We start from the raw sequence: 26,214 nt of genomic DNA on the forward strand, positions 1-26,214 counted from the left end.
CAGCCCTCAGCTGCACTGTAGCTGCTGCTCTGCCAGTTCTGCAGATCCAGCTGGGGAAGAACCCCTGAGATCTAGCCCAGGGCTCAGACACCCCGGTGTGTACTATAGGCATGAAAAGGAGAGAGTTTCATCTTCTTTGAGAATATATGGCAACTCTGAGAGGTTTTTTTAAAGGGGGAAATCTAAAAGAGATCATGTTCACAAGGTTATTGAATACCAGTTAAAAAAAAAAAAAAAAAAAAAAAAGCCTTTTGTCTGAGAAATGTCCTGTCTGCTTTGTACAGTGTCCTTGCCACTGAATTTTCTGTGTTAGATATGCTGCATGAAATAACTTGTCATATTAATTGCCCAAAACATTAACACAGAGTTAAGGTTTTCTGTGTTTACTTAAACTAAACTGAGTAAGCAAAAAAAGTAAAGGATCTACCTAAATCATACTGAGGTGAAAGAAAAATCTCAGGCTGGTCGTGGCATGCAGCACCATTTTTGTGGGGCCCCCCCCTTGCTGTTTACAGGCCAAGAGGCCCCGGCAGCTCTGCCCCTAGTTGTTGATTGGCCAAGAGGATTGCCCATTGTGTGGCCCCGTCCCTTGTCACTAATTGGTGGAGAGGTGTGGGGCTGCGCAAAGGGAGCCCTCTTAGCCAGTCAGTGGTGAGGGGCAGGCGGGCAGTGGCAACTATTTTTGCTGCTCCCCTTCATGCGGGGCAGCCTTCCCACCCCCCCAACTAGCTGTGAGGCTGGGTCACAGTGGCCCTGAGAACCAGTGGCTCTCACTAGGGAGCCAGGATTTTATTTCTTAGTATTTTTCCCCCCTGACAATTTTATGCCAAAGTTGCAGGTATCACCGTTTTCACGGGGGGCGTGGAAACCACTTTTTTTTTTTTTTTTTTTTGCAGTTTCTGTGAACAAATGCAAAATTGCGAATAGGGTGGATCCCTAAACTTAAGAAATGAAGTAGAATTAAGTGAGTTAATATTAAATGAACAATTTAATCTAATAATCAAGTTGATTAAACCACTTCAAATGATCTCTAGTTAATTTTGTGAAAGTAATAGATGTTTGTTTGTTTAGTGACTAGCCCCCAAAGTAAAAGGATGTTACTGATCTTAATGACAATTGGTTAATTTATGTTCTTGCCAAGTAGTTGAAACAAGGAAGGACAAATTGCTGCCAGGTTGAAGCTTATACTGAGACTACAGCTCTGATGCCAGTTCAGGCAACCTGCCCAAATTATTGGTATCTAGGTAATAGCCATTGTGTCACCCTGTTTCACTCGTCATTTGTCACTGCTGAAAATATCCCCTGATTTATAGAATTTGGAAGCTGTCATATATACATGCTGGAAAATCCAGGACTAAGCCTGGCCTTTCATTGAGTCCATTGGTATTTTTGCCTCAGTGGAAGAACATATTCGTGGTTCAGTCTATCCCAACCAGTTTTTAATCTGCTTAATTTTATTTTTGTATAGCAGTGACTCCAGCTTCATTTTGTTCTCTCCTCAAGTCTGGAATTCCTGAGGTATCAAGGCTCTACCCTTCTGTTCCTTAATTACAGCTTCACTTACCAGAGCAGATGAGAAGCCTTCCAAGCATTCAGCTGAATACTTTACGTTCTGCTAGCCACCTTCTTGCACAATGTAGAACAAAGCAGCTCCAGTTTTGCATGTTTTGAAAAAGTGTGTGGGAATGCTTGGGGCTGTAGTATGCAATGAGTGCTGATCTTTGCTCTGCCAAAATCTGGGTTTGAGTTGGATGGGTAGCCTGTGGTCTGCATGTAGTGCTTTGATTCTACCAGCATGTAGTGCTTTGATTCTGCTGTAAAATACTGTCAGGGGAATATGGTATTCCCAAGGAGAGACCCCTCTACACCCTCCTGAGAGACAAGTTTTGCAAATTCTAGATCCCAAAAAGGCAATGTAAGGTATCCTCCATAAGACAGTGATTTAGTATTGTTACGGTTGAAGATTTTAATGGCTACTTCAAGTGGGTCTTTGATCATTAGACAATTATGGTAAAATTTGGTAAAGGTAGATGGATGTATGAAACATCTCTTAAGCATCAGACAGAATGGGTAGGTGGTGTCTCCATGGAGATCAACCCAGGATCCCTGCAAGCAGGTTGCGCTCAGCTGGGTGGATGGGATGGGATAGGATGGGATGGGATGTACCTGCATCCAGGTGGGGAGCGGCATCCAAGAGGGGGATAGGTGGGTGCAGGGGCCAGGGCTGGGGCTGGGATTGCAGGACAGTGACAACATGGGGTCAGGACCAGAGAAGTGGGTTTTCCAGAACATTTTGAATTGGAAAAATTTCTGGAAATTTTTCTAATGCCCTAAATAGATCAGAGTAGGAACGGTGATGGCAAAGGAGACAGGTGGTGGTGGTCTGTTGGTGCAGCTCTTCTCACTAGTGGACCTTTTCCCTGTATCCATCTGTGTGCTGTCACTGCCCCACAGTCCTGGCCCCACCTGCCTGTCCTGCAGTACTCAGTTTCACTTCTGAAGAAATAAGCTCTTGCTCCATCTGTATCCACCCCAGAACTAAGGCCATAAGGGTGCTCCAGGCTGCTGCTTTTAACATGCCTTGTGTGGTGCAAGGGGTGTTCTTCAAGTTATCCTTTCCATCTCACTTCCAGGGTTGACATGTAGTGAGCAGGTGGGGCAGGGCTTGTTTTCTCTATATTGTAACTAAGCATTCAGGTGTTGTTTTGTAGATGTCTCTACAGAGTAGGAACGGTGATGGCAAAGGAGACAGGTGGTGGTGGTCTGTTGGTGCAGCTTTTCTCACTAGTGGACCTCTTCCCTGTAACCAAAAGATGGGTCAAAGGTTGGAGTGATCTGTGCCTTTCCAGGTGGCTTCTTGTCTGAAAACAAGGTTTCTTGAAGTTACTTTTAGAATGTAATGACTTACAGTTTAATTAGCTTTGCCTTGAAGCATATCTGTTAATGGTCTTCAGACTATTCAGATACGAGGCCATTGTTAGTAAGCATTAGCTTGCAAAAAATCTTGATTTGATAGAAAAACATTAAATATTTTAAGAATTGCTTACTGGAGTCCTTAATGTGTGATGTGCAAAAGTATGAAAAGTCCAGAAATAAGATCTCTTAGAGAAGCTGAACTTCCTTTCATTGCCAGTTTGTGGGGAAATCCAATAGAAAACCTCTAGGAAAATAGTGAATTAGGAAGAAACCCTAGCTTAACAAAACCAGTCACTCAACATTCGTTAGCAAAGACGAACTGACTTTAGGCATGCGGAATTTCTTATCCACTTAATTCCCTAGTAATCTATGAACAGACATGTTCTTATTTTTGTGAATAAGGAAGTTACTGTAACCTCTGTGTCTTGGAAATAGACTACAGATTTTTATGAGAAACCTTATTCCTTTCTCAAGATGCAGATTTTCGTTTTGGTTTTTGTTTGTAGCTTTAAAATGAAACCAGGTTGAAGCCTGTTTTATAATATAAAATGTTAATGTTATAGGCGTTTTGTATGTTTAGGCAAGCTCAGAATGATGACTTGCACTGTCTCTTTCTGGTCCTGGGAGGACTTGACCTATTGCAGTTCCCTGTGCATTCCTCAGAATAGGGTGACCTCAGTTTTGGGAAGGCACAGGGAACCTTTCCCTGCTGCTCTACTCCTCCTGGTCTCTTGAAGGAGTCAAGCAGTGGGGAAGCATACAAACATTTGTTCCTGCACAAAAAACTCTTGCACAGGAAGATCTTGTTGAAAGAGGAGGGTTTCTTTTTCTCCCAGATCTGGCATGTTTCTTTCAGGAGAAACATTGTGAACTCCCCCAGTTCCTAGCAGAGCAGCATTTCTCCCACTAGAAATGTAATGCTTATTGATGCATGTTGTCTCATATTTAGATTGTTTAATATAACTCACAAAGTGAGTCTCGGAGGATGAAGGTAACTGTGTTTGAAGGCAGCTAATTTCTCTGATGTTTTACTTGCATATATTACCAATTGTCCCTCTCCAGTTTTGTTCCAAAACTAGTTTCCCCATGCCGTTTTTTTCTTTTTGTCCCCATGCTGTAGCTCAGGAGTGACCAGCCTGTGGCATGCGTGCTACGAGTGGCATGGGCAGCCTGTGTGTGTGGCAGATTGGGGAGGAGGGAGGTAGCAAAATGGCAGATAGGGCAGGAGGCAAAAAGCAGAGCAGCACAGCAGCTCAGGCAGGGGAAGGGGGTTGGAGTGGCACTTGCGGAGGGATGCAAGGCTTATTTTGTGGCATGCCTGATATGGCTGATATGAAAAGGGAAGACTGTGTGCGCCATGGCTTTAAAAAAGCAAATACAAGGTTTACAGGGCATTCAATAGACAAGCTGTATCTCCTGTTTTCGTTTTCTATCAGCATTACTTATCTTTTTTTGTGCATCTTGAAACAATTGGTTCCTGTTCAGGTGATGCAGAACCATCCACACTAAAGTGGCCTACCTATAAATTTTAATGGTTAGAAACAGCTGAAAATATAAAGCAGCTTTTACTTTTGTTATGAAACTCTTTTAAGATCCCAAATTGGACTTGTACTACACACCCCACTATTATATTACCATAAGAATCATTTTGGTTTGGAATAAACTTTGATGAAGTTTTAACTACTGTTTTTTTCCCCTTCTTTTTAACAGAGCAAAATCGATTGAAAAATATAAGAAAAGTATATGGAAGATGCTTGTGGTATCGTTTGCGATTATTAAAACCACAACAAAATATAATTCCTACAATAAAGTAAGTGAATTTCCTGTGGGTTACCTTTTTCACTTGTTAAGTTTGTAATTTTGTTATAGAAACTTGAACTGTTAATGAAAACAGATGGAATTAGTTGCACTACAGAAATGGCTGTCATGCCCTAAAAATTAGGGGTGCGCTTATAGAGATTTTAGCAGCTGATACTGATAGCCGATTTTTTTTAAGGAGGCATATCAGCTGATACCAATCTGATTTTTGATACCCAGTCTGGCAGCGTAGAGAGCTGCCTTCAGCTGATAAGTCTGGTGTGGTGGAAGGGTGAAGGGAGGAGGTGTAGGGGAGCAGATCAAGGCCCCTGCTGTGAGGGAGGTGTGGGGCTGAGGCAGTGGCTGGGGCAAGTGCTGCCCAGCTAGGGGGCCAGGTGTGGGAAGCACCCGTAGCTCATCCAGGGGGCGCAGGGACGGGGAGAGCGGCTCCTGTTGCTTGGCCAGGAGCCGCTGGTTTGGTGCTCCCCCTGCGGCTCCTGCTGCTGCTCCCTCCGCTTGTCTGGGAGGATATGGGGGAGGCATGTACCCCCAGGTCTGCGTGGGGTGGGCTGGGGCCAAGACTGTGCGAAGCTCTTTACAGCAGGCTAGGGCTGTGCTGGGAAGGGGCTACGGCGAATTTGTGGCTGCAGCCCCACCCTGCCAGGAAGAGCTTGGCGCAGCTCCGGCCCCAGCTCACCCCATGCAGACCCGGGGGCACACACCTCCCTGTATGCCCTCCTGGGCAAGTGACCAGAGCCGCTGGGCAAGCAGGCCAAATGCTGGACAAGCTGCTGGACCAGCGGCTCCCGGCCAAGTGGCGCACAGCGGCGGGAGCCACTTCCCTTCCCGCTCGTGCCCCCCGGACAAACTGCGGCTGCTTTCCATGCCTGCCTGCTTGCCCTGGCTGGGCAGTGCTTGCCCCAGCCTCACGCCTCCCTCACTGCAGGGGCCTTGATTTGCCCCACCTCCCCCCTTCCCTTTCTTTCCACCACACCAGACTTACCAGCTGGAGGCAGCTGTCCAAGCTGCTGGGCTGTGCTCCCTGCCGCCTGTGCTGTGCTGCGGCTGCGCGCATGCATGGGCCATTTATCGACCTGATATGGCCAATTTCTGATATAGTAAATGTTCTTTATATAAGTGCCAATCCGATATCAGACTGATGTACTGGTGCACCTCTCCAAAAAATAAGTTTACACGTTACAATTGAAAAATGAAAAGTTGTTAGTGAATTAGTGTCTATTAGGGCTTGAAGTTCAGAGAGAGGTGGTTGTGGTTGCAGCTTTTTAATTACCTGTTAAATTAACCTAGGTGACCTAACATTAATCAGTAATTTGATTTGGATCCTATCAACAATTAAAGTGCTGTCATTCCCTTCTCACAGGTTAACAGTGTTACTGCTGTCTTTCAATTAAATGTGATGTTATTTATTTCAGTTCTTTTGTTTTAATCCTCTCCTATAATCTTTCCTGTATTGCCTTTTCCCGAATACACTTTGTTTTATTTCTTTTTGTTTGTGGCTTTATTAAGTAGCATGTACATCCAAGGTTGGGTGAAAAGTACTCGTTGGAAATGAAAAATGTGGAGAAGTTTTCTCACTTGTTAATCAGTGTGATTTTATTTTTTATGAAGGAGGGGAAAGTGGTTTGGTCAGTAGTTTGCCTTCATTTAAACATCAACAGAGAAAGTGTAGGGTTTGTCTACATCACAAGCCTCTCCTGTAGGGTGACCATATTTCGTGAATCTCAAAACAGGCCAGATCTTTCCCCTCCCCTTCTGCTTTCTAGCATGCTCAGGTCTTTTTGAGTTCCTGTCTCACCTGAATATGGGGTGGGAGAGAGCATGTAGATACCTGTACAGGGAGTCCTGAAAATGGGGTGAAAATATTCATTTGAAGAAACTGCCTGGATGCTTAGGACAGGATTTTGTTGGGACAGTCCAGTTTTAAGTGGAAAGTGTGATTACCCTACTGTGAAGACTATACTGGCAGGAATTTCACTATGCTCTGGGATGGCTCACCTGGTATGGCCTGGCAGTCAGCAGAAAGCACAGATATTTCTCCGTTACTTTATGGTGATGTCTCAATGGCAGCAGAAGCCTTCTGTTGCTTGCAGAGTGACTGTTGCTGTGCTGGTGAAAAGAAGGGGTTCTGCTGTTCTAGAGCAACTGTGTGTGCATGTGTGGATCCACATAATTTTCCTCTTGGAACTTGAGTTTTGCTGGCAGATTTATAATGTAGACCAGGTCCCTGTAAGCCAGATGACACATTAGTGTTCACAGCCATTTTATAATTGCAAGTGTTCATTTTGAAATTGTTCTACTGGATCGGCTGATACTGATGGCATTCTTAAGTTTATGTTCTCACTTTGGGTCACAAATTATTTAGAATGCTACAATAAAAGTAAAGAGGATTTTGTGCACTTTTATTTTATCCTTCGTATTTTTTCCAAACAGGAAAATAATCCTCCTGGCTGGATGGGCATTATTTCTGTTTCTTGCATATAAAGTTTCCAAAACGGACAGAGAATATCAAGAATACAACCCTTACGAAGTTTTACATTTGGACCCAGTAAGTAATAGTGCCTTTATTAGGTAATGCATACTATGTCAATATGCTAGAGTTGGTATTAAGTATAAGACAATTCTTAATGTAGATGATATCCTAATAGCTCTCAGAATTTGAATTGTACCTCAAATGCAGTTCCTTTAGCCTCTGAAAAATATTAGTATATATTGTGAAACTATTGATACTGCTCTGTATTTAATTTTATTAATAGAATTATATTATATTAATTATATTAATTTGTAACTTGTTTTAAAAAAGTCTCATGAAGTTTTTCTTTTTGGCCTTTTACAATATGTTGTGGTGAAGATTTCTATTTTATCTGTCTTCAGTCTCTTAACTGTTGTGTTTGCATGATACTTTTTGGACAGTGCTTAATCAGAGTAAAAAAGATCATTAAAAACACTACCCAAAAGCCACTGTTTTTTTGGCAATATCTAAGAAGTCAGTCAGTTGTGGAGGCATCCAGCTAGCTTGTCTTTTGAAAAGACAGAAGCCCTCTATCACCTGAATTATGGAGCACTTTGGGGGATGCAAGTGGTATAAGCTATTTAAACAATAAGATCCTGCCTTGTACATAGCTATCTGCTTTTGCCAGTACCTTTCTCCTATCTGTTAAGATCCACAGATCTGATTTAATGGGTATTTCAGCCTATTTGTCATTTGTGGGTAGATGTAGAATGCAAGAGGTAGTTAGCCAAGTTAGTCTGAAATCAGTCACAAGGCAGGGTAGAAATGCACCTTTATAGATTAACTAAGTAAGATTATACATGGAGGGAGCACTGGTCAATCACTTGCAAGTTTGCAGTCATTGGGCTGAATTTTACTTGCGATGTGCAAGTTCACAAGAGCCAAATGTTTTTGGTCACTGATATCTATTGGACTGCTTCTCTAACCTATATATACTTATATTCTTTTCTCCCCTCCTTAGCTTGGCTGATTTTGATTAAATAAACAGGTCTGGAAAGGCAAAGATGCATGGTCTTTGTGTTAGGGACGCTTTTTGCCTTTTCTTTGAAAATGGACCCAAATTTGGCTGAGCTACAAGTCTCTGGAAAAATCTCCATTTCTACAGGCCAAGTAGAGGCTTCATAGAATTTAGCAATTAAGGACATTTTTACACATGCATGCGTTGCAGTGTTGGGCACTTTGAAAAGCGCCTGGCACTGAAACGCGTGCAGTTGTATAAGCAGTGAAATGCATGTCAGTACTGAGAAAATGGTGGCGGTGCACTTTTGAATGAAAACACCTCGGAGATGCTTTAGGTCAAAAGCTCACCGCTGCCATTTTCTGCATGCCGATGCGCATTTTGCTGCTTATACAACAGCATGCAGTGAAGTGCAGTTTGCCTCAGCTCATATGTGGAGCAGACTTGATTAATGAAATCTGCTATGAAGTGGTGAATCTCTAGTATGTCTCTGGAAAAAAAGTGTGTGTATAAATGCCCATGGTCTCTAAAGCACTGAGCATATGCTAGTCCCTTAGTTCCTGCGCTTAGCAAGGAGACTGGGATTGGGAGCTATGGTTATACTGAAATCAGTCAATGACTTCAGTGAATGGGAAGAAACTAAGACTGGGACTGGGAGCTTTGGCAGTGGAAAACTGGGACATAAAGAGTTATATGAGATGGTGATGGATCCAAGAGCCAGAAGTGAGAACTTAGGGCACTTTTACACGTGCTCTGGGAGGGGTGGGGGGGGAGGCGCTTTAATTAAAGTGCCCCAGTGTCTTGTGTGTCAGTGTCCCTGCACTTCAAAATGGTGGTGGAGGCATTTGAACTAAAGCTTGTTCTACAAGCTTTAGTTCAAGGGCCCCACCACCATTTCAAAGTGCAGGGACGCTGATACATGAGATGTCGAGGCTGGCTGGAGCATGATCTATAGCAGTGGTCTCCAACCTTTTTAAGTAGGAGATCATCGTTGGCATTTAAAAGCAGCCTAAGATCTACCATGTGGTGCTGCTGCCACTCCCCACCCCGACCCCCCAGCCCAGCAGGCAAGTCTATGGGGAGGGAAGGGAGGGGCGGGGCAGATCAAGGAAGAGGGAAAAAAATTATTTGGGGGCACACCTCCCCAGCAAGTAAGTCCCACCTGGCTGCAGCCCCACTCAATTTACCCCTGCTCCTGCCTCTGTAGCACTTCCTCATCACAGGGGCCTTGATCTAGCCCCCGCCCCTTCCCTCCCCCACAGACTGACCTGCTGGGTTGGGGCACACGTGTGCATGCACATGGGCACCCAGCCTCAGATCGACTCCAAAAGTCTCCGAGATGGTGGTTGGCTAGTGAAACTGGTACTCAAATGGGGAGCATAGAGGAGATTAGGATTGGCTGGGCAAGGAAAATAGATCCAGATTAAAGGAGCCAGAAGTGCAGAAAAAGGCAGCTTGGAGGGGTCAGGGCAAAAGGGGTTAAACATGGAGGGGGTTAAAAGGAAATACTAATGCATGCTCTGTTTCAGAGCCAGATAGAGAACCTAAGTCCTGTCCTAATATACCTATGTTGTCAGGAAATATCTGAAACCTACTGACCAAAGTGTCTTATCCTCCTCTAGGGTTGGTTTACACAAAGGATCACATACTTCAGGGGTGTCAGACTTGGAGGCTGATGACCTACCCCTGTGGGCTGTATCCAACCCATGGTCTATGTTGGATATCTCTGATTTATTACTTCAGCTCCACTGGATTTATAGGTTGCAGCCCTGCTGACTGTTACAAACCTGACCATAGCAGTGGGGTCACCCAAGAGACCAGTTTCAGTACACTGGGATGCTGCTTGCCCCAAGGAACAGGCAGAGGTTGCCTTGGTATGGCTTCCTGCCTCAGCTCTACTGCTCTTTGAATTTTTTAGGTCCCCTTCTTTGTGAAGCAAGCTAGCCTGGAATTACTTGTCCAAAATTGCTTTTTTCACAGGCAATCTGTAAGGAGCCAAACAACAAGAAGGTTTATTACATGGGACCGAAGGATAACACAAACAAAACTTGATATGGATTTGGAGGGAGAAAAGTAAAATGAGGATGGTTCCTTACCCTCTTATTTAGCTACACCTTGGCCTTCCTGACAGTCTTGCAAGCATCACGAGAAATCAACCTTCTTGCTTATTTTTGCCAGCCCTGACTGTTGGGGTCTCTGACCCTTTCTAGCCCACAAATAACTGTCCGTCTCCTCCTTCCAACCAGCACTGCGTGCCCCGCTCCGAACTTTCTCAGCAGTCACCAGAGCTCTCTAGGAAGTGGTACCTGGCATTCCTTTGGCTGGGTGGGACTTTCCTCTCAGATGCCTCTTCTGTAGAGGAGTTGATTTTCTTCATTACAGGAAGACATTGCCTTGGGGCCCAACCCCTTCTGCCTGTGTCTGGGAGTATCAATTTTTCTTGCCCTAGAGTCAGAATAATGAGAGAGATTCAGCTGTTCCACCTGCTCCTTTTCCTTGACTGAACAATATCCCAAAACCTGAAGATCTACATAGACACTACAATATAAAATGTACAGTGATAGCAATAACATAAATGTAGAGGCTGAGAAATGCCATAATTAAGGATTAAGGTTACTAGTGCAGCCTTAATTTGGCCTGGTGTGCATTATATTCTCTCATACTTTTTTTCTAGAGACCGTCCCCTCATTTAGTGTCCAACACAGACGGTGCATATTTTAATGAACACCTATTTAATATTTTGTTTTATCCTTATCCTGAAGCTTTGTGTCCATCTACTACTAAAACACTACTTGCATACTATTTAAACACTCTTCTGAAGGCAGAATTAATAATTTCCCCATGGGCTTCTGTATGCTTATCACTTGGATACAAGTGTCTCTCAAATATTAATGAGTTTATCTTTACAGTGCTCCTATCGCGTAAGGGATGGCATAACCATTTTGCATATCGGCTGCTGAGGCAGAAAGATTAAGGTCAAAATTGGACACTAATTTTAGATGCCTTATTTGAAATGATGAGTACCCAATATTTTGGAGTGCTTTGCATTATATAGTACTTTGAATTTAAAGCAGATGTCCATTTGACTTCTGTTTCATTTGAGTGCTAAGCACTTCTATAAATCTGGCTTTAACAGCTCCAGTTGGGTACCAGAAAATCAGGAATTTCAGGTTCACCTAATTGTGAAAGTAAAACGCTTAGTTTAAGTGGTTTACTTAATCACATAGGAACCCTGTTGAAGGGACAGATTTGTTTTTTCTGCTTTTATCATGTAAACCTCTTCAGTCTTCCTGCAATACCTCATTCACTTTTGGTTTCAACATATGAGGTAGAAGTATTGAAGACAAAAAGCCTGCCTTGCTACAAAACCTGATTTATATCTAAAAGTCAGTTGTGTAAAAAAGAAAAAAAGTGTAGGCATTTAAGACTATATCATGATGCAGTAAAGGAGGCCAAACTTTGGCTGCATGGGCTATGTATGTATTTTTTATTTTCGGTCTTAAAAAGGATCCTGCTCCCCATTTTGGATTTATGGACTTTATTATAGATTTGTGGACCTTAAATATGAAATAGGATAGGAAAATTAACTATGCTTACCTGAATTTTTTTCTTTTACTAATAAGGTCCACAGATCCAATGGCTGGGGTGACAATATGTCCCATTTTAGCTGGGACAGTCCTGAATTTCAGGGGCTGGATCTTGGCAGCTGTTGAAAATTATGATGAGTGTCCTGGAAATGCAGGGCACAGTCTGGCCAGGAGTTGGAGTGGTGCAGAGCACCTTGCAGGTAGGCACCACTGCCTGCCTGGCATGGTGCCCCGTGCCTGCCAACTTGTGAGAGTGTGTGGAGGGAGGGGTAGTGTCCCAGACTTCCTGGATGATGTCTCTGATTTCTGGGATTTCCATATGGTCAGCCTAATCCAACCTACCCTGGAGATAAATGATACAGAGACTGAAACTGTGACATCCAAGGATATGAGTGTGTTGCTAGGTGGAATTTACCAAGCTTTGTTGTAGAAGAAATTGGTGTGATTTTCCTTTCCAAGTATAGTTAACACAATATATTATTTCAGAAAATAGATTTGAATTATCCTTGCTGTGGAAGCTATCTCAACTGGAGGCATCTTTGTGGGCCATGGCTAAGAGGTTTGGTTCCATCTTAGTTTGTGAGTTGGCTGATGTGTTCCATTTAAATAGAACTGTGGCCCTTATCTGCACATTTTCTTTTGTCAGATAATAAGGATTTCTACTCCTTCGACATGTTTAGGGGAGTCTAAATTTAAAAAAATGGTTAGGAAAAGCCTTTTCCTTTTTTGGGTGCATGAACAAGATCATCCAGAAAGTCTCTTCCAGTTGCCCATCTTCTGAAACTTTTAATTGCAGATTGTGTTACCGTGTTTGAATTGTACAGGTCTAATGGGGTTTCCATTTTAGAAAATGGAGTGGTCTTCAATGTATATTTTGATAGGGTCATGAAAATCATTTGGGTATAGTTCCTTTTTCCTTTATGTTGATTGGAGTGTTTAAAATATGTTTGTCTCCTGAGTGGGTCAGATAGAAGACTTATTGTTGAACAGGCTTCTTTTATGTATTTGAAATTACTAACCTGAGTTGTTTCTTTTAAGGGAGCGACAGTATCTGAAATTAGAAAACAATATCGTGCTCTGTCTCTGAAATACCATCCAGATAAAGGAGGAGATGAAGTTATGTTCATGAGGATTGCTAAGGCTTATGCAGCGTAAGTTTTCTTGCTTTTTCACAGAATAAAACTTGGTGTGTTAGAGGGAAGAAAAACAACTTTGGGTTATTGGCAGAGACTGATATTTTATACAATGTCAAAAAATAATTCAAATATATACCATATTTACCTGAATCTAAGATGACCCTGAATTTAAGACTATATCCGAATTAATAGATTATAAACATAGAAAATTATACATTTTGTTTTTTAATTTTCCATGTCTAATTTAGTTATTGTAAATTCACTGCTGCCACAGGGAAAGTAGTAGCAGCAGTCATGTATCCAACTCCTTACCCCTAGTGTCTTCCCCCTTTTACCACTTGTTTCCTCTTTTGTGCTTGTCCCCCTCCTCCTTTACCTTTGCAGCTGCTCTTGCTCCGTCTCTGCTGAGGCCATCGAGCGCCCAGCCAGGCCCAGGCAGTTGCAGGGTGGGACTTAATGATCTTCTTGAATTATTCTGTAGTTTGTTCTTGGCTATCACTAAATCCTTTCTCTTTGGAGCAGTGATTCTCAGTCAGGGTGCCATGGTACCCTGGGTTGCTTTGAGATGCTTTTAAGGGTGATGCACAATATCAGCACTGTTAGATTTGCAAGTAACTACATGTGATTCACAAGACAACACCAGAAATTCCAAATAGGAGTCCATAATGCCAAAAACATTTTGACTTGTGGTCCTGTTGAGTTCTTCGCAACAGAAGAACTGCTCTTTTATTATTCCCATAGTCAAAAAATGAGTGAAAGCTAAGAACTGCCATTTTCCAAGTATAAAAAGGTTGAGAACCACTGCTCTAGAGCAGCATTTCTAGTCATGCTTCTGCTTACAGTTTTTGTCCTTGAGATGAGGGGTAATGGTGTCCACACAGACTGTATCTTCCTGTGGTGGCCTGCCTTTTCACGCTAAGAAGACATTTCCCAGAATCTAAGCATGTAATCCAATGTTGTTCAAACAGTAGATCTTAATGCAGCTTCACTTTCTTTGTCATGAGTTACCATCCACACAGCTGGCAGAGTCATTGGCACACGTGGCGTTTATGGAATAGTTTTGTTTGACCTTCATGTTTTGTGTACAGTAAAGTGACCATTTAAGATGAATTAATTGTTCAAAGTGATCGTTAGAATAGATTTTCAGTGAAAAACAAGAGACTGGTTTCTCAGAGAAAGAAGACTGAAATGAACTTCCACAGGAACTAAGGACCAGCATGGTGGACATCACCATACTCTTAAGTAAAAGACAAAATTAACTTCTTTTAACATATGCCCACACACACATAACTGCATGTTTTAATACATGTGTGAGCATATAAAAAGTATTTCCAAAACAAAATATTTTTGTTCACAAAAGTGAACACACTTTTCCCCTAGGAAGAGAGCAATAGGATGGTTATTTAACATGTTAGTTTAATACCTTCATAAACTAGTAGGTGTAGAGCACTGATTCTCAACCAGCATGTCAGCTGTATTCTTTGAAGGGTGTGGGAGATGTGAGGAGATAAGCAGACAAATGAAACAGATAAACAGAGGCTCAGGCTTGCGCCTGCATGGATGATTCCCTACCTCCACTGCCCAGCCTCTCTTTAAGCACATAAGCACTGTAATATATTAAAATTAGGTGCCACTCAGTTCACAAAAGTTATGGAAGGGGCCTCGAGTCAAATGAGGAGTGCCTTGAGTCCAAAAAGGTTGAGAACCACTGGTGTAGAGCTAACTGAACCTGTTTCACATCAAGCTTATAAAGGACTTTATGAAAGCTATGGTACATGGGTTTTTTTAGATGGCATTCTTACGTATTGTCTTAGAGAAAAGCTTTTTGAATGCTGTGTGGGTTGTGCCATAGATGTGTCAGGACAAAGATGTGGACCAATGAGGATAAAAACCAGAATATTCAGAGTTTCTGTGCTGAACTGTGTAAATACTGTTGCATTATGGTATGCCCTGAAATGTCTCTGCTTATTAGAGAAACATTTAGATCAGAGCATATCAATTAAAATTGTGTTCATTTTGCTGAAGACCTTAATAGAACTTGATGTGAAACAAGGGGGATAAATCTATACTGAGTGGTTACTTGGCACTAGAAATTGAAAAACCCTGCTTAGGAGAAGGGTATTTCTGAAATGTTCCAGTTGCAAGGAAACTAGAGACCTTGGCTTAGCATAGTGGAGGTAATGCTGTTTTTAAAACAAAAATTACAGTGTCTTGAAAAAAGCAAGCCAGTGTATTATTTGTAACAACTTTTGATGGAAATAAAAACTTTCTATTAAAATGAAAATTAATTAAAGTAACGTGTTTTCATTCAAATCCTCTGAATTGACCTGGAGACAAACAGGACTTATTAGCCCAGTTTCTCTGAACAAGGGTGGTTTCTTTTGACTTCAGAATTACTTTGAAGTTACCAGCTTCAAATAGCTTCAGATGTGTGATATATGGCCACTTCCACTGCATGGTTCAGGAGAGTAAGGCCTTAAAAACAAAACAAAACATTTTTCACCTCTTCCTGAACATGTGGAAACAATTCTAACTTGTGTTTGTTACAAATAAAAAGGAGACCTGTTATCAGCATGTTTGGGGAGATGGAAGCTGCCCAGTGGAAATAAAGCAACATCTTACAATACAGGATTTTTAGTATGGTAGTCTAAAACTGAGCAGGCCTTGCTTTTAAGTTTAAAATGAGGGGGACTTAAATTTATAATCTGGGGGGCAGTCACCCATGTAGCACGTTTCCTGAAATGCACGTTAATTGGTGAGGGTGGCAGGGCAAATTGTGAGAGGGATCACAAACCCCACTTCTGGATAGGTCACACCACTCAAAAAAAATGCCCTCATTGGTTCACCTTTGTTCACCAAATCCTATAGAACTGGGATCCCTGTAGAGAGGCTAGAAGGGGGTAGTTCTTAAAAGGTCCCATGATAGCTCATGCTTCCACTGAAACTGAAAGCAACATGCTATCTGTGAATGGAGCATTCTGGGCTACGGAGGCAGGACTTCTGGAGGCTCTGAGGCATGGGCCTTGGGCCTTGCAGCCATGAGGGTGGGATGTCAGTGCTATGAGGGTGGGACTTTTGGAAACTTTGGAGGCTGACTTTTGTGGCTAGGAGGGCAGCACTTCTGAAGACCCTGGGGGTAGGGCTTGTGGTTAAGAGGGAAGAGCTGGGTTAGGAAGGTGGGATTCCAAATTTTGGGGCAGGACTTTTTCTTGTGGGTGCTTTCAGGTTCAAAAATTGAAAATGCTTCCAGGCAAGGGGCCTTCAGTGACAAGATGGCAGCACTTCTGATTGAGGGGGTGGAGGTTGCTTATATTCGGGAGGGGACAAAAACAGAACTGCTTCCAGGGCAAGGGGAGGGACTTCTTTTGTCAAAGGAGTAAAGTTTTATTAACGGTAGATCCCCTTTGTACTACAATGTGGGGATGAGGAAAATAAATGGAAGTACTTTCAGTTCAAAGGGAGGGACTTCTGGTGGCAAAAGCTGGGGGGTGTGGGGGAAAGTGAGGAGGGTGTCAGGAGGCAGGACTTATGGTGCCAAGATGATGGCAGATAAGAACATAAAAAGTGCCATACTGGGTGACACCTAGTGGTCCCTCTATCTCAGAGGCCTGCCAGTCCATCTACTCATTGGCCTCCTCTGCCTGGATCAGCTGGGTCAAGAGCTCTGCCACGATGGTGGGTAATGGTGGCTTGCTCCCACTTGTGCTCCAGGGCATCTAGTGGAACGCCGGCTTGCTGCTCTATTTGGGGGCCTACTTGTTCCCCAGCCACTCTTCCCTGCTGGAGAACTGGAACCATCTGCAAGTCAGAGTTTCTGAGTGGCTGCAGGCATGGGTGGGACTCTGCACACTTGTGCTCCATTCACATGTTCCGTCATCCTGTCCTCATGTCCTGCCCAGACACCAAGTGATGGGATACCGTTGGTGAGGGTCGGCCCCCAGTGGATCAGCCTGTATTCCATTCTCAGCCCATGAGCCACCAAGGACCTGAGCTGGTTATTCCTACATGGAGTCTTCTCCATGGGTGTATCTGGCACGCTTTGTGGGCTCCCCTGACACCTGCCCCTTACGTCAACACAGAGATTTTGGCACATGCCTCAAGTGTGCCAAGTTGCAGCCCCTTAACTGTTTCCTCAGGACCCTCCTGCTGAAGTTCTGGCTACAATTCTCACCACACCCTTTCTTTTATGCACTCACCATCTCTAGCCTCACCAAATCCTGGGACCTCCTGGTCAACCTCCTCTTGACTTCAGCTAAGCTAGCCATTTATCAGCCCAGGAAGGAGGCTCTGGCCAGTGGGAACCTAGGTGATTATGGGGCTGTCCTGCCCCTCTTTCATGCATGTTTCAGAGCAGCATCACTGGGTGCTAGCCCTTGGACTCAGGCTCATGGGTGCTAGCCATTATGCCCTCAGCATCCCTTGCCTTGGAGCATTCATTATTAACCTTTGACTCACACGCTTGTCCCCGTTTTTGCTTTAGTTGTCCCAAGTAATCAATTGTTATGTACCTAGTGGCCTCAGATTTAGGAAAGTTTATGGCTTTCTTGGTGGGCCTAGGCCCATGTTTCTCCGGGCAAAACACACAGGCCTATCTCTGTCAGTGACGAGCGGGTGCTTTATAGGGAGAGCATTGAACCAGATATATCTAGGGTGAACTATGCTACATTCATTACCCTCCCTGGCATCCACTATTATTAGTTTAGAGATGCCAGAGGAAACATCTCCAGCCATTTTGTTCAACTGATATTAACAGATCTATCATCCAGTAATTTCTTTAGATCTGCTCAGGGAGGGTGGAGCTAAAGTTTGGTTGATAGTAGATTCTTTATGCTGCTTGAACTATTGGAAGGTGCTCAGATTCTTTAGTGAAGACCACAGTTTAAGAAATTACGTGGAACACATTTCTTAAATTCTTAAATTAAATTATTCTGATTTTGCAAAACTTTGAAAGAAGTCTTAGTGACATGGCTTGGGAAAAATTGCCCTCCTTGTAATGTTAAATTGTCAGTTGTCAATGGCTGTGAGTGGTCTCTTAGGGTCAACAATACTCTTGTTTATTGTTTTCCCTATCATTTGAAATCTGCAAGTTATGTATACATAGCTAAAACATACAACCGTGTATCACTGTTCTTTTAACATCGTCTTTTCCCTTCCATCTGTCTCTGACATTTGCTTGTAAACTGTAAACCTGCCAGGACAAGGACAGACCTACAGCGTTTTGGGTGTTCTAAACACACAGCCTCTTTGCAGAAGGGATCTTATTTCTGGAAGTGTGTTCCTAGGAGGGGTGACTAAAATATCCTGTTTTTTTCTGTCCTTATTTGGGATATTGCCAAGACTGGATTTAGAATGACTGACTTGTTTTTGTAGTTGCTATGTCTTTGTCATGCTTTACACAGTGGCTTAGTAATAGTTTTGGCTTATAGAGCCTCTAAAACTGTTCAGCTTGCCTCAATGACCTTGTGATCTATGTACTTCTATAGATGGGGCAAAATGGGGCACAGACCTTTTTACCCATGGTCATGAATAAAGCAGTGATGATTCCTGGCCTGTATTCCAACTGCTGGATTTGCTGCCTTAAAAGAACTCCCTGAGTGCTTAAAAAAATGAAACAATTGCACAGTTAGTGTTCTTGGGAAGTCGGGGCACCGATGGCCAGTAAATGCTTATTTGCTTGAGGACTTACTTGATTGGAACATTCAGTCCAGACCCTGCTGATTTTTGGAGCTGCCATTCTTTTTTCCCTGCTTTCAGCAGCTAAAATGCCTTTTCTTTCCTCCTCTTGTTTCATTTAATTCATAAAATACTAAGGCTTTCCAGTGGCCTGAGAATTATTTTCAGGAGTCTTGAAATATCACAATTCTTTTCATCAGTCGTCTTGTATGACTACAAATTACTAGTTTCAAAGCATACAATAATGAGCAGATTTTTGTGCTTTTTTCTGGAAGGAAACAGTTCCATTGAATGTGCTTAGTGTAATGACTACAGTTCACAGTAAAGAGAAGTCAAATGGGTATAGATATTTTCAAAGCTGTATTTTTTCCCACTCAAATATTAACAACTTTTACATGTTCCATGGCAAGTTCATTCAGAACACAGAGGTACTCAGGCCTCTGCTTTGAAAAATGTGCATCACTGAGTCATAAGTTGGCAGTAGCAACAGCAGAACACTTTAAAAAACAAAACAGAAAAACCTCTTACTTTTTCAGGTGGCTGAGCATTTTCTCCACTGGTGGGATTGCTGTTTCTGACCTTACACCCTGGTATTTTCTTGAAATCTGTGTGTTGGAGGATGTCTGCAGTTGAAGTCCAGTGTCTCAGTCTGAATTAAAGTGCACCCCCCCATTTACTCTAATTTTTTCATGTCTGCTACAGAGAATGAGTTAAAAACTTTACATCTTCTGTCATAGAGTTGCTTCTTATTACCTTACTCGTCTCTTGCATACAGTTTAGCATATTGTAAATTAGTTTGGAGGTCATTCACATTGAGTAACTCCCTGCAAGAGTCGAGCCCCTCAGAGAATATAAAAAGCTGTGTCATTTTGAACAGTAACTAGAGATGTAAAATTTCCAGAAACTTTGAAGCCATGGAAAAAAATGGAAATTTTGGGGAAAAAATTAAATATATGCAATAATTATATTCTTAGCACCCATTACAGATCTAAATTCACTTTGCTACTTTAAGAACATAAAATGTATTATGTATAACTTGGTTTGCTCATAAAATTATCATGTTTGGTATATTTATTACATTTAAAAGTATAGTTTATTCAGACAATAATTACAGATTTACTAATTTACAGATTTACTTTAAAATGTTTTTAATTTTTGTTACAAATGGAGCTCCAAGCTGCTGAATTTAAAGGAACCCAGCATCTTTTAGTTTTTGCCAGTTTATGAGAAGCAGGCAAAAATTAAAGTTGAAAATAGAAGAAACCATCAACATTATAGTAAAACAAAAGAAGTTGTTATAGATTCTAGACTTAGTCTCCTCCACAGTGTCAAGCAGATACAGAAAGCCTCATTTTTAGAGAGAGAGCTGAGGGGGAAAAGGAAAAAACCCAACACTCATTGAATACAATTTTGCTACATGAAACTTTGCCTAATCAGTCTCATTTTCTGAGCTATCACTATCAGCAGTTTGACTCTTTTGCTCCTTCATTTTTATCATCTTCATGGACTTCTGAAAACTGAAGGTTTGCCCAGATTGAGATAAGCTTCTCTACTCCTCCACATGTTAGTTTATTTCTTGATTTGGTGTGAGTATTTCCAAACATAGACCAGTTTTTTTCACGTACTGAAGAAGATGGAGGAATCTGAAATAGGCGAGAAGCAAGAGGAGTCGGAGGCTGTGTTGTGTAAAGGCCTTGCCACCATGTTGCAGGAGGGATATGCTTGGCAGAATCCCAGACTGCATTCCTGGACCAAATACCTGAAAATGTTCTGTATTCTGCAACATTTGAAAGTACCTTTCCAACATGAAGTCCTAAGTGTGTTGCTTGTTTTGTAATCCAGTAGCAGTGCTGTCATCACTAACATTTCTGCCTTTGAATCTTGGATCCAAGAGATTTGCAGCAGCATGAATTGATTGGCAACAAAATTCTTCCTGTCTGTTAATAAAGTCTTTCACTTTTCTTTCATCTGTACTTGTAAGCAGAGATACACTTAGGTTTTCAAAAACAGTTGATTTTATTTGGGCCATTCGGTAAGGAATGTCTGACAAAAGTGCACTGTCTGATTCAGATGCAGAGATTCCTGAAGAAATTGTCTTTAGAATGTTGAGGGAGTTTTGCAGCTGAACTCAGAAGACGTCCTCATCAAGTACAATGTTCCTTACATTTCTGGGTACTTTAAGATCCTCAATTATTAATAATTTTTGAACAGCTTCTTTGTTTTTTAGTAAACTTACTACAGAGTTTGAGTGTCACTATTTTATTCTTTGCATTCTTTTCTTCCTGCTGCTTCTTAAAGACTGCAACTACAATATGAGTAGCTTTTACATGTTTTATATCTTCTTTTGATCTTCTATAGATCTTTTGCAGAGTTTCCAACTTCATGATGTCATTAAGAAGCAAGTTTAGCCCATGGGATGCACATCCGATTGCAGTAATGTGGATATTTATCTGTTATGTTTTCCCATGCTGCTTTCATGTTACTTGCATTGTCAGTCAGCAAAGCAAATACTTTACCACTCCCAATATTCTGTAGGACTTCACATATTTCATTACTGACACTGCAGTATGCCTTTTTTCTCCTGTTTCAATGCTTCTATAAAAAAAAAACTGGTTGAGGTATCACCACAAATTTTATGATTCCTTTTCCCTGCACGTTTGTCCATCCATCTGTAAGTACTGCAAGACTGCTTCATTGATTTGATTTTTCATTGCACAGATTGCATTACAAGTTCATATTCTGACTCTAAAAGAGGCTTTGGGACTCTAAAAGAGGCTCAAAGAATGTCTGCTAGGCAAACAGTATGATGGTCTTAGTAATTCAAAAGCTTTCTGCCAGTATGCATTTTCAGTTATTGACAATGGCATCCCAGAAGAATATAGTGCTCTTGCAAGAGCTTGGTCAGTTTTTTTTTTTCCTGATCTTCAGGTGTCATCTTGTCTACAAATGAAGCTATTGAGAGTCTTTTACATACAGTTGGTTGCAATATTTGGTTACTTGAGGATGTTAATTAGGCAACCCTTTGTGATGCTGAAGTTATAGAAGAAGCAGCAGCAGCAGTAGGAGGACTTCTGGATTGAGAATGTTGGAAAGAGCTACTTGCACTTTCCTCATCATGATCTATCTCCTCCTCACATCCATGAAGGATTTTTTAATGTCTGCAAGACACTTCTTACATACAGGGATGTGTTTGGTCATCCCAGTAGCATTTGGCAATATTTGCAAATCACTTTTTTTTTTTCCTCAGAATAACTTGCAGTGTGGAAATGCTTCTATATGCTAGAAGTTGGTCTTACCATTTTGCTGAGAGAGAAAAAAGAAACATGTAATTTAGTGGCTAGCTTGCGCATATAAACAAACACTAAGCTACAGTGTGTACAAATTTAGTAATGGATGGAGGAGAGGCCTCCTCAGAGTTAACTGAACAACTTCCCTGCCCTGCAGGGCTTACCTCACTGCTAAGGTTGGATGATTTGTCACAAAATGTAAGATTGGTAGGAATTCAATTATAAATTACATAAGTTATAAAAAATATACTAATGCAGCTAAAATGTAGTTTCAATTAAGAAGTATACTTTCTTTCAGCTCCTTTGTGCTGCTTCTGTACTTCTGTGGATCTCAAGGTCACAGGGCCAGGAGAAGGCAGGTTCCTTGCAACTCCAAAACCTTTAGACTTGTGCTCTTTCCTCTCCTGAGGCTTTTGAGCAAGCAGGGCAATACGTTCCTTGTTTCTAATCTCTACAAGAACAAATGGATGCTGCTGCCAGTGTCCACTCTCAGTCCTTTGAGGCCTAGTCAGGAGGACAGGAGCAGATCAGCCAACCTCTAGATCAAAAGTCAACAATAGAGGAAGTCCACCAGCAAAGAAGGCACTGAATCCTTTTTCCTTCTCTTGTGAAAATGGCAGAAATGCATCTTCTTCTTGCATTTGAGAGTTGTACTGTACTGCTTGTCCTCAGTGTACAGGAATTGTAATGATCTGATAATATAGATGGTCTTACATAAAAGTCTTCCTCTTACATAGCTATTAGAAAACATATTGCTACCCTTTACTCCCCAAAATATGAATACCTTGTCTTAAACATTTTATTCATCATTTGAAAAGAAAATATTTCATAAGAAGTTTTTTTTTTTTTTAATTTTTCAAAAAATGTTCAATTTTTCCAATTTTTCAGAAAAAAACCCAGAAAAAGTCCTCAAAAAAACGGGAAGAAAACTTTTTTTTTTCTGAAATTTTTCTGTTTTTTTTCTAGGCCTTTTCATCTCTAGTAGCAACTCTGGAGACAGACACACTGACCTATACCATTCAGGTTTCCCTTGTTTTATGCGGGTTCTGTATGAGCAAATTTGTTCTTACGCGACCATCCTTTTTATACCAAAAATTTGTTGTATGCAAGGTAAATTCACTCTTATGTGATTGGTGTGGGAAGCCTGCAGTCAGATGCTTTGTGCGGTACATTGTGGGAGTGATGTGCACCAAAATATAGTTTCTTGTGTAGATCTTTGCCCCTCACTCATCCATGACATGTTTCTGTAGTTGCCATCCCCATTATGTAGTGCCCCGTGCTTGTGTGTACTGTCTGCTGTTGGTGACTACCAAAATTGTCTTGTAAAAGTGGTAGAAATGGGTCAGTACAGTTGAGGACTTCAAATGTATCCCTATTTGTTACATTATAAAGTGGGTTCCCTTTATGCGAGTTCAAGTTGTGTTGTTTTCCAGGAATGCACGTACAGCATAAAGTGAGGGAAATCTGTACCTCCAACTGGTTTCTCCAGTGAGTGTCAAGGGAATGTCAAGACCTTTCAGTAAGACCTATGATTTTACTCTTCAGGCAATGCAGGCTTTAGTATTAGGCCTAAAATCTGTTGATCAGTGAGAGATCCAAGAGAGAAGACCTCTGTAGCCCAGAGCAGGTAGATATTAGAGAAGAACATGCTTAGCAGCAAGATAAGGAAGTGGAGCTCCACAATCAGTTTAGTTATGAAAGATTAAAGGTACCGGGATAAATTTTTGGGGGAGGGTGGTCAGATTATGGAAAGAGGTGTTTTGATTCTCCACTTAGGGTGTGTGATGGTGGAGTTTTGTTCTTCCCTAGTTGCAGAGCAGAATGGAGGGGTTTTGTTTTTTCCCATGTTTCTGGGCTTTGCTGGTTCTCACATGTGACTGGGAAGGATTTTTTTTTTCCCCTTCCAGTTGCTACAGGTGTCAGGGGGAGAGAGTGGGATTAATTTCCATCAGAAGCACTTGTTGGGGTTGGTAGCAACTGAGTCTGGGGATTTTGGCTGGAGTATGCTGATGCTCTCATTGGGACTAAAACTTGGAGGATCCTGATTAGAAGGTCTTGCCTCTGTGCACGGTCAGACTGATCAACATATTTGGAGGCAGAAAGGGTTTTTGCCCTTCTTTGTAGCAAGAGCATGGCTCTCTTCCCTGGATCTCTCTAATGTGTTTTAACAACTCTTGCAGTGACAGGATCCTGACACTACTCTTGCCCTGTTGTTTTACCTGTGACAAGTTAGGGTGTTTTGGAACAATATACCCTGTAGTTTTGTAGTAGGGTCATTTGTGTAGTTTTATTAATAGGTTGAACAAGCACCAGTATGGGATGATTTAGATATGAATGATCCTGTCTTGATTAGATGGTTGGATTAGATTGATCCCCGGGGGTCCCTTCCAACTCTACTTTTCTTTGATTCTCTGATTGTAGCCCAGGAACCTGAATGGAAGGTGCTTAGCTGAATAAGGTATAGACCCCAGGATAAAAATTTGTCAGCATCATGTTTGCTTTTGACAGTTTTCAGCACCATTTACTCCATCCTCCATTTTCTAACTTATGTCAATGCCAACTGCAACACTGGCAGTGTTGGCTTTAGAAAATTCCATAAGAGGAAAGGCCAGTATTGAATGAATCAGATGAGCCCCTTAGGGACTTGAGGAAGTTGCCTTTCAGATATAGCAATGGCATTTTGCCCAAGAGTCTGCCTTGTATGTCGTCCAGATGACCATGTACATGCAGTATGTGGCACCATAGACTAATTTGCAGCATAGGGTTTGTTTTGTTTTTTGACACCAGGAGATCCTTGTGCCAAAAAACCTGTGCCTAAAAAAGCAGGGTGGTACATGTGGCAGCAGCCTGTGCCGCCTGAAACCGGAGCCTGGCTGGTTGGAGCCACACTCCAGCTGCCAGCCAGGCTCCCTGCTGCTGGATCACTATGGCTGCAGCCCGTAGGACACCGGGTAAGGCTCCCCATGGGGCAACATGCCGTACACCAGAGCATGCATGCATGGGCATTCCCCACAGATGAGTAGGAGCCGCACATTGTGTCACTGCTTAGTCCCTGTGGAAACGCACGTTCCCGCTCATGGGGACGCACCCAGACTGTTTCAGAGATGTGTTGGGAGGACTGGCCAGCACCCTCAGACATATACTTTGGCACTGTAATTGTCTGATCTCCTTTACGTTTTGATCTGCCAAGCCATAGTGGAAGAAAACATGGCTATTATTAATTTATGCTTCCTTAACTTGGGCAGGCGCATTTAGTGCTCTCCTTTTTTATTAATTTCTAGCATTAAAGAGCTAGTAGAAGGTGGTAGGAATAACGTCTCTCTCTGCTTCTGACGCTTCTGGGAAGCGGAATGCTTCCTTTTCCCCAACCTTTTGGCAATCAGCAACTCATTACAGCATCTTTTAGCAGACCCTATAGTAGTTTCCATAGTGCAGAAACTTGCCAAGAGCAACAAAACATCCCTTTCTGGCTCTTGTTGGCAGGTAAGGATATAAGCTGGATGCTTTTTTCAGAAAGCTCACTCTTCAGGCTCATTTAGCCACTGAAATGCAGTTAATATCTTAAACACCTTATTCAAAGTACTGTGGCCGTGGATGAAACTTCCATGTTGTTCATGGCTAAACTTCTGGCCTTGCTCTGGGACATGGAAGCAGTTTGGCAGAAGTCCATGCTTTCTCTTGGATATAATGTGCTGCAGTGCTTAGTTTGGAAGAACAAGCCATATTTAACTGGAACATGCCTCATAGTTGCTGCTTGATGGACTTGTTAACTTCCCGCAGATGTATACTGAGCACAAAGAGATTGCTTGACTAGTGACTGTTCAAGAATCATGTAGGTAGATTTATGCCACCTGCTGCCCTTTCTTTTTACCTTGGAATTTTGATTTTAATTCAAAACTGTGATAGAGAAGGAACAAAGGTATGTGGCATGTTACTTCTGTGTCAACAGATGATATTCTTACAAATACTCTCCCCTTTGCAATGAATATATGGCTTTTCAAGGTAGATCAATACTGGGGCACCATGTCATGCAAGGATATAGGTATAAAGACAGCTCTTAAAGAACAACTGTAACATATTGTTTGTGGTAGCAAATATTGAGTGACATGCTTTTATGAAAATGTATTTAGCCCTACTATTTTTACAATTATTTTTTTTTAGTTGAAGGAGGATATGGCCTATATATTGTTTCTGAAAAATATATGTTTCTGAAAGACAAAGTTGCAATTGAAATATATTGTTTATGGGTTTTTTCTTCCTTTTTTTCTTTGTTCTATTTGTAGGTATTCACTCATGCAACATCTATTCTTTTTCTGGCTTCTGTCCTGCT

The 26,214-nt window shown here is 41.9% G+C and overlaps 1 protein-coding gene across 1 annotated transcript in view; it reads left to right on the forward strand.

Moving 5' to 3' along the window:
- The first annotated feature begins 2,736 nt into the window (after positions 1-2,736).
- SEC63 (SEC63 homolog, protein translocation regulator) overlaps positions 2,737-26,214 on the forward strand; it is a 78,858-nt gene continuing 55,380 nt past the window's right edge. The window contains exons 1-4 of the mRNA XM_014522854.2: positions 2,737-2,824; positions 4,627-4,726; positions 7,165-7,279; positions 12,827-12,939. Of these exons, the coding sequence (XP_014378340.1) occupies positions 2,737-2,824; positions 4,627-4,726; positions 7,165-7,279; positions 12,827-12,939 (416 nt within the window). The remainder of the gene's footprint in view (positions 2,825-4,626; positions 4,727-7,164; positions 7,280-12,826; positions 12,940-26,214) is intronic.

The sequence above is a fragment of the Alligator sinensis genome, unplaced genomic scaffold, assembly GCF_000455745.1.
Source record: "Alligator sinensis unplaced genomic scaffold, ASM45574v1 scaffold962_1, whole genome shotgun sequence".
In the NCBI taxonomy this organism is placed as follows: domain Eukaryota; kingdom Metazoa; phylum Chordata; order Crocodylia; family Alligatoridae; genus Alligator; species Alligator sinensis.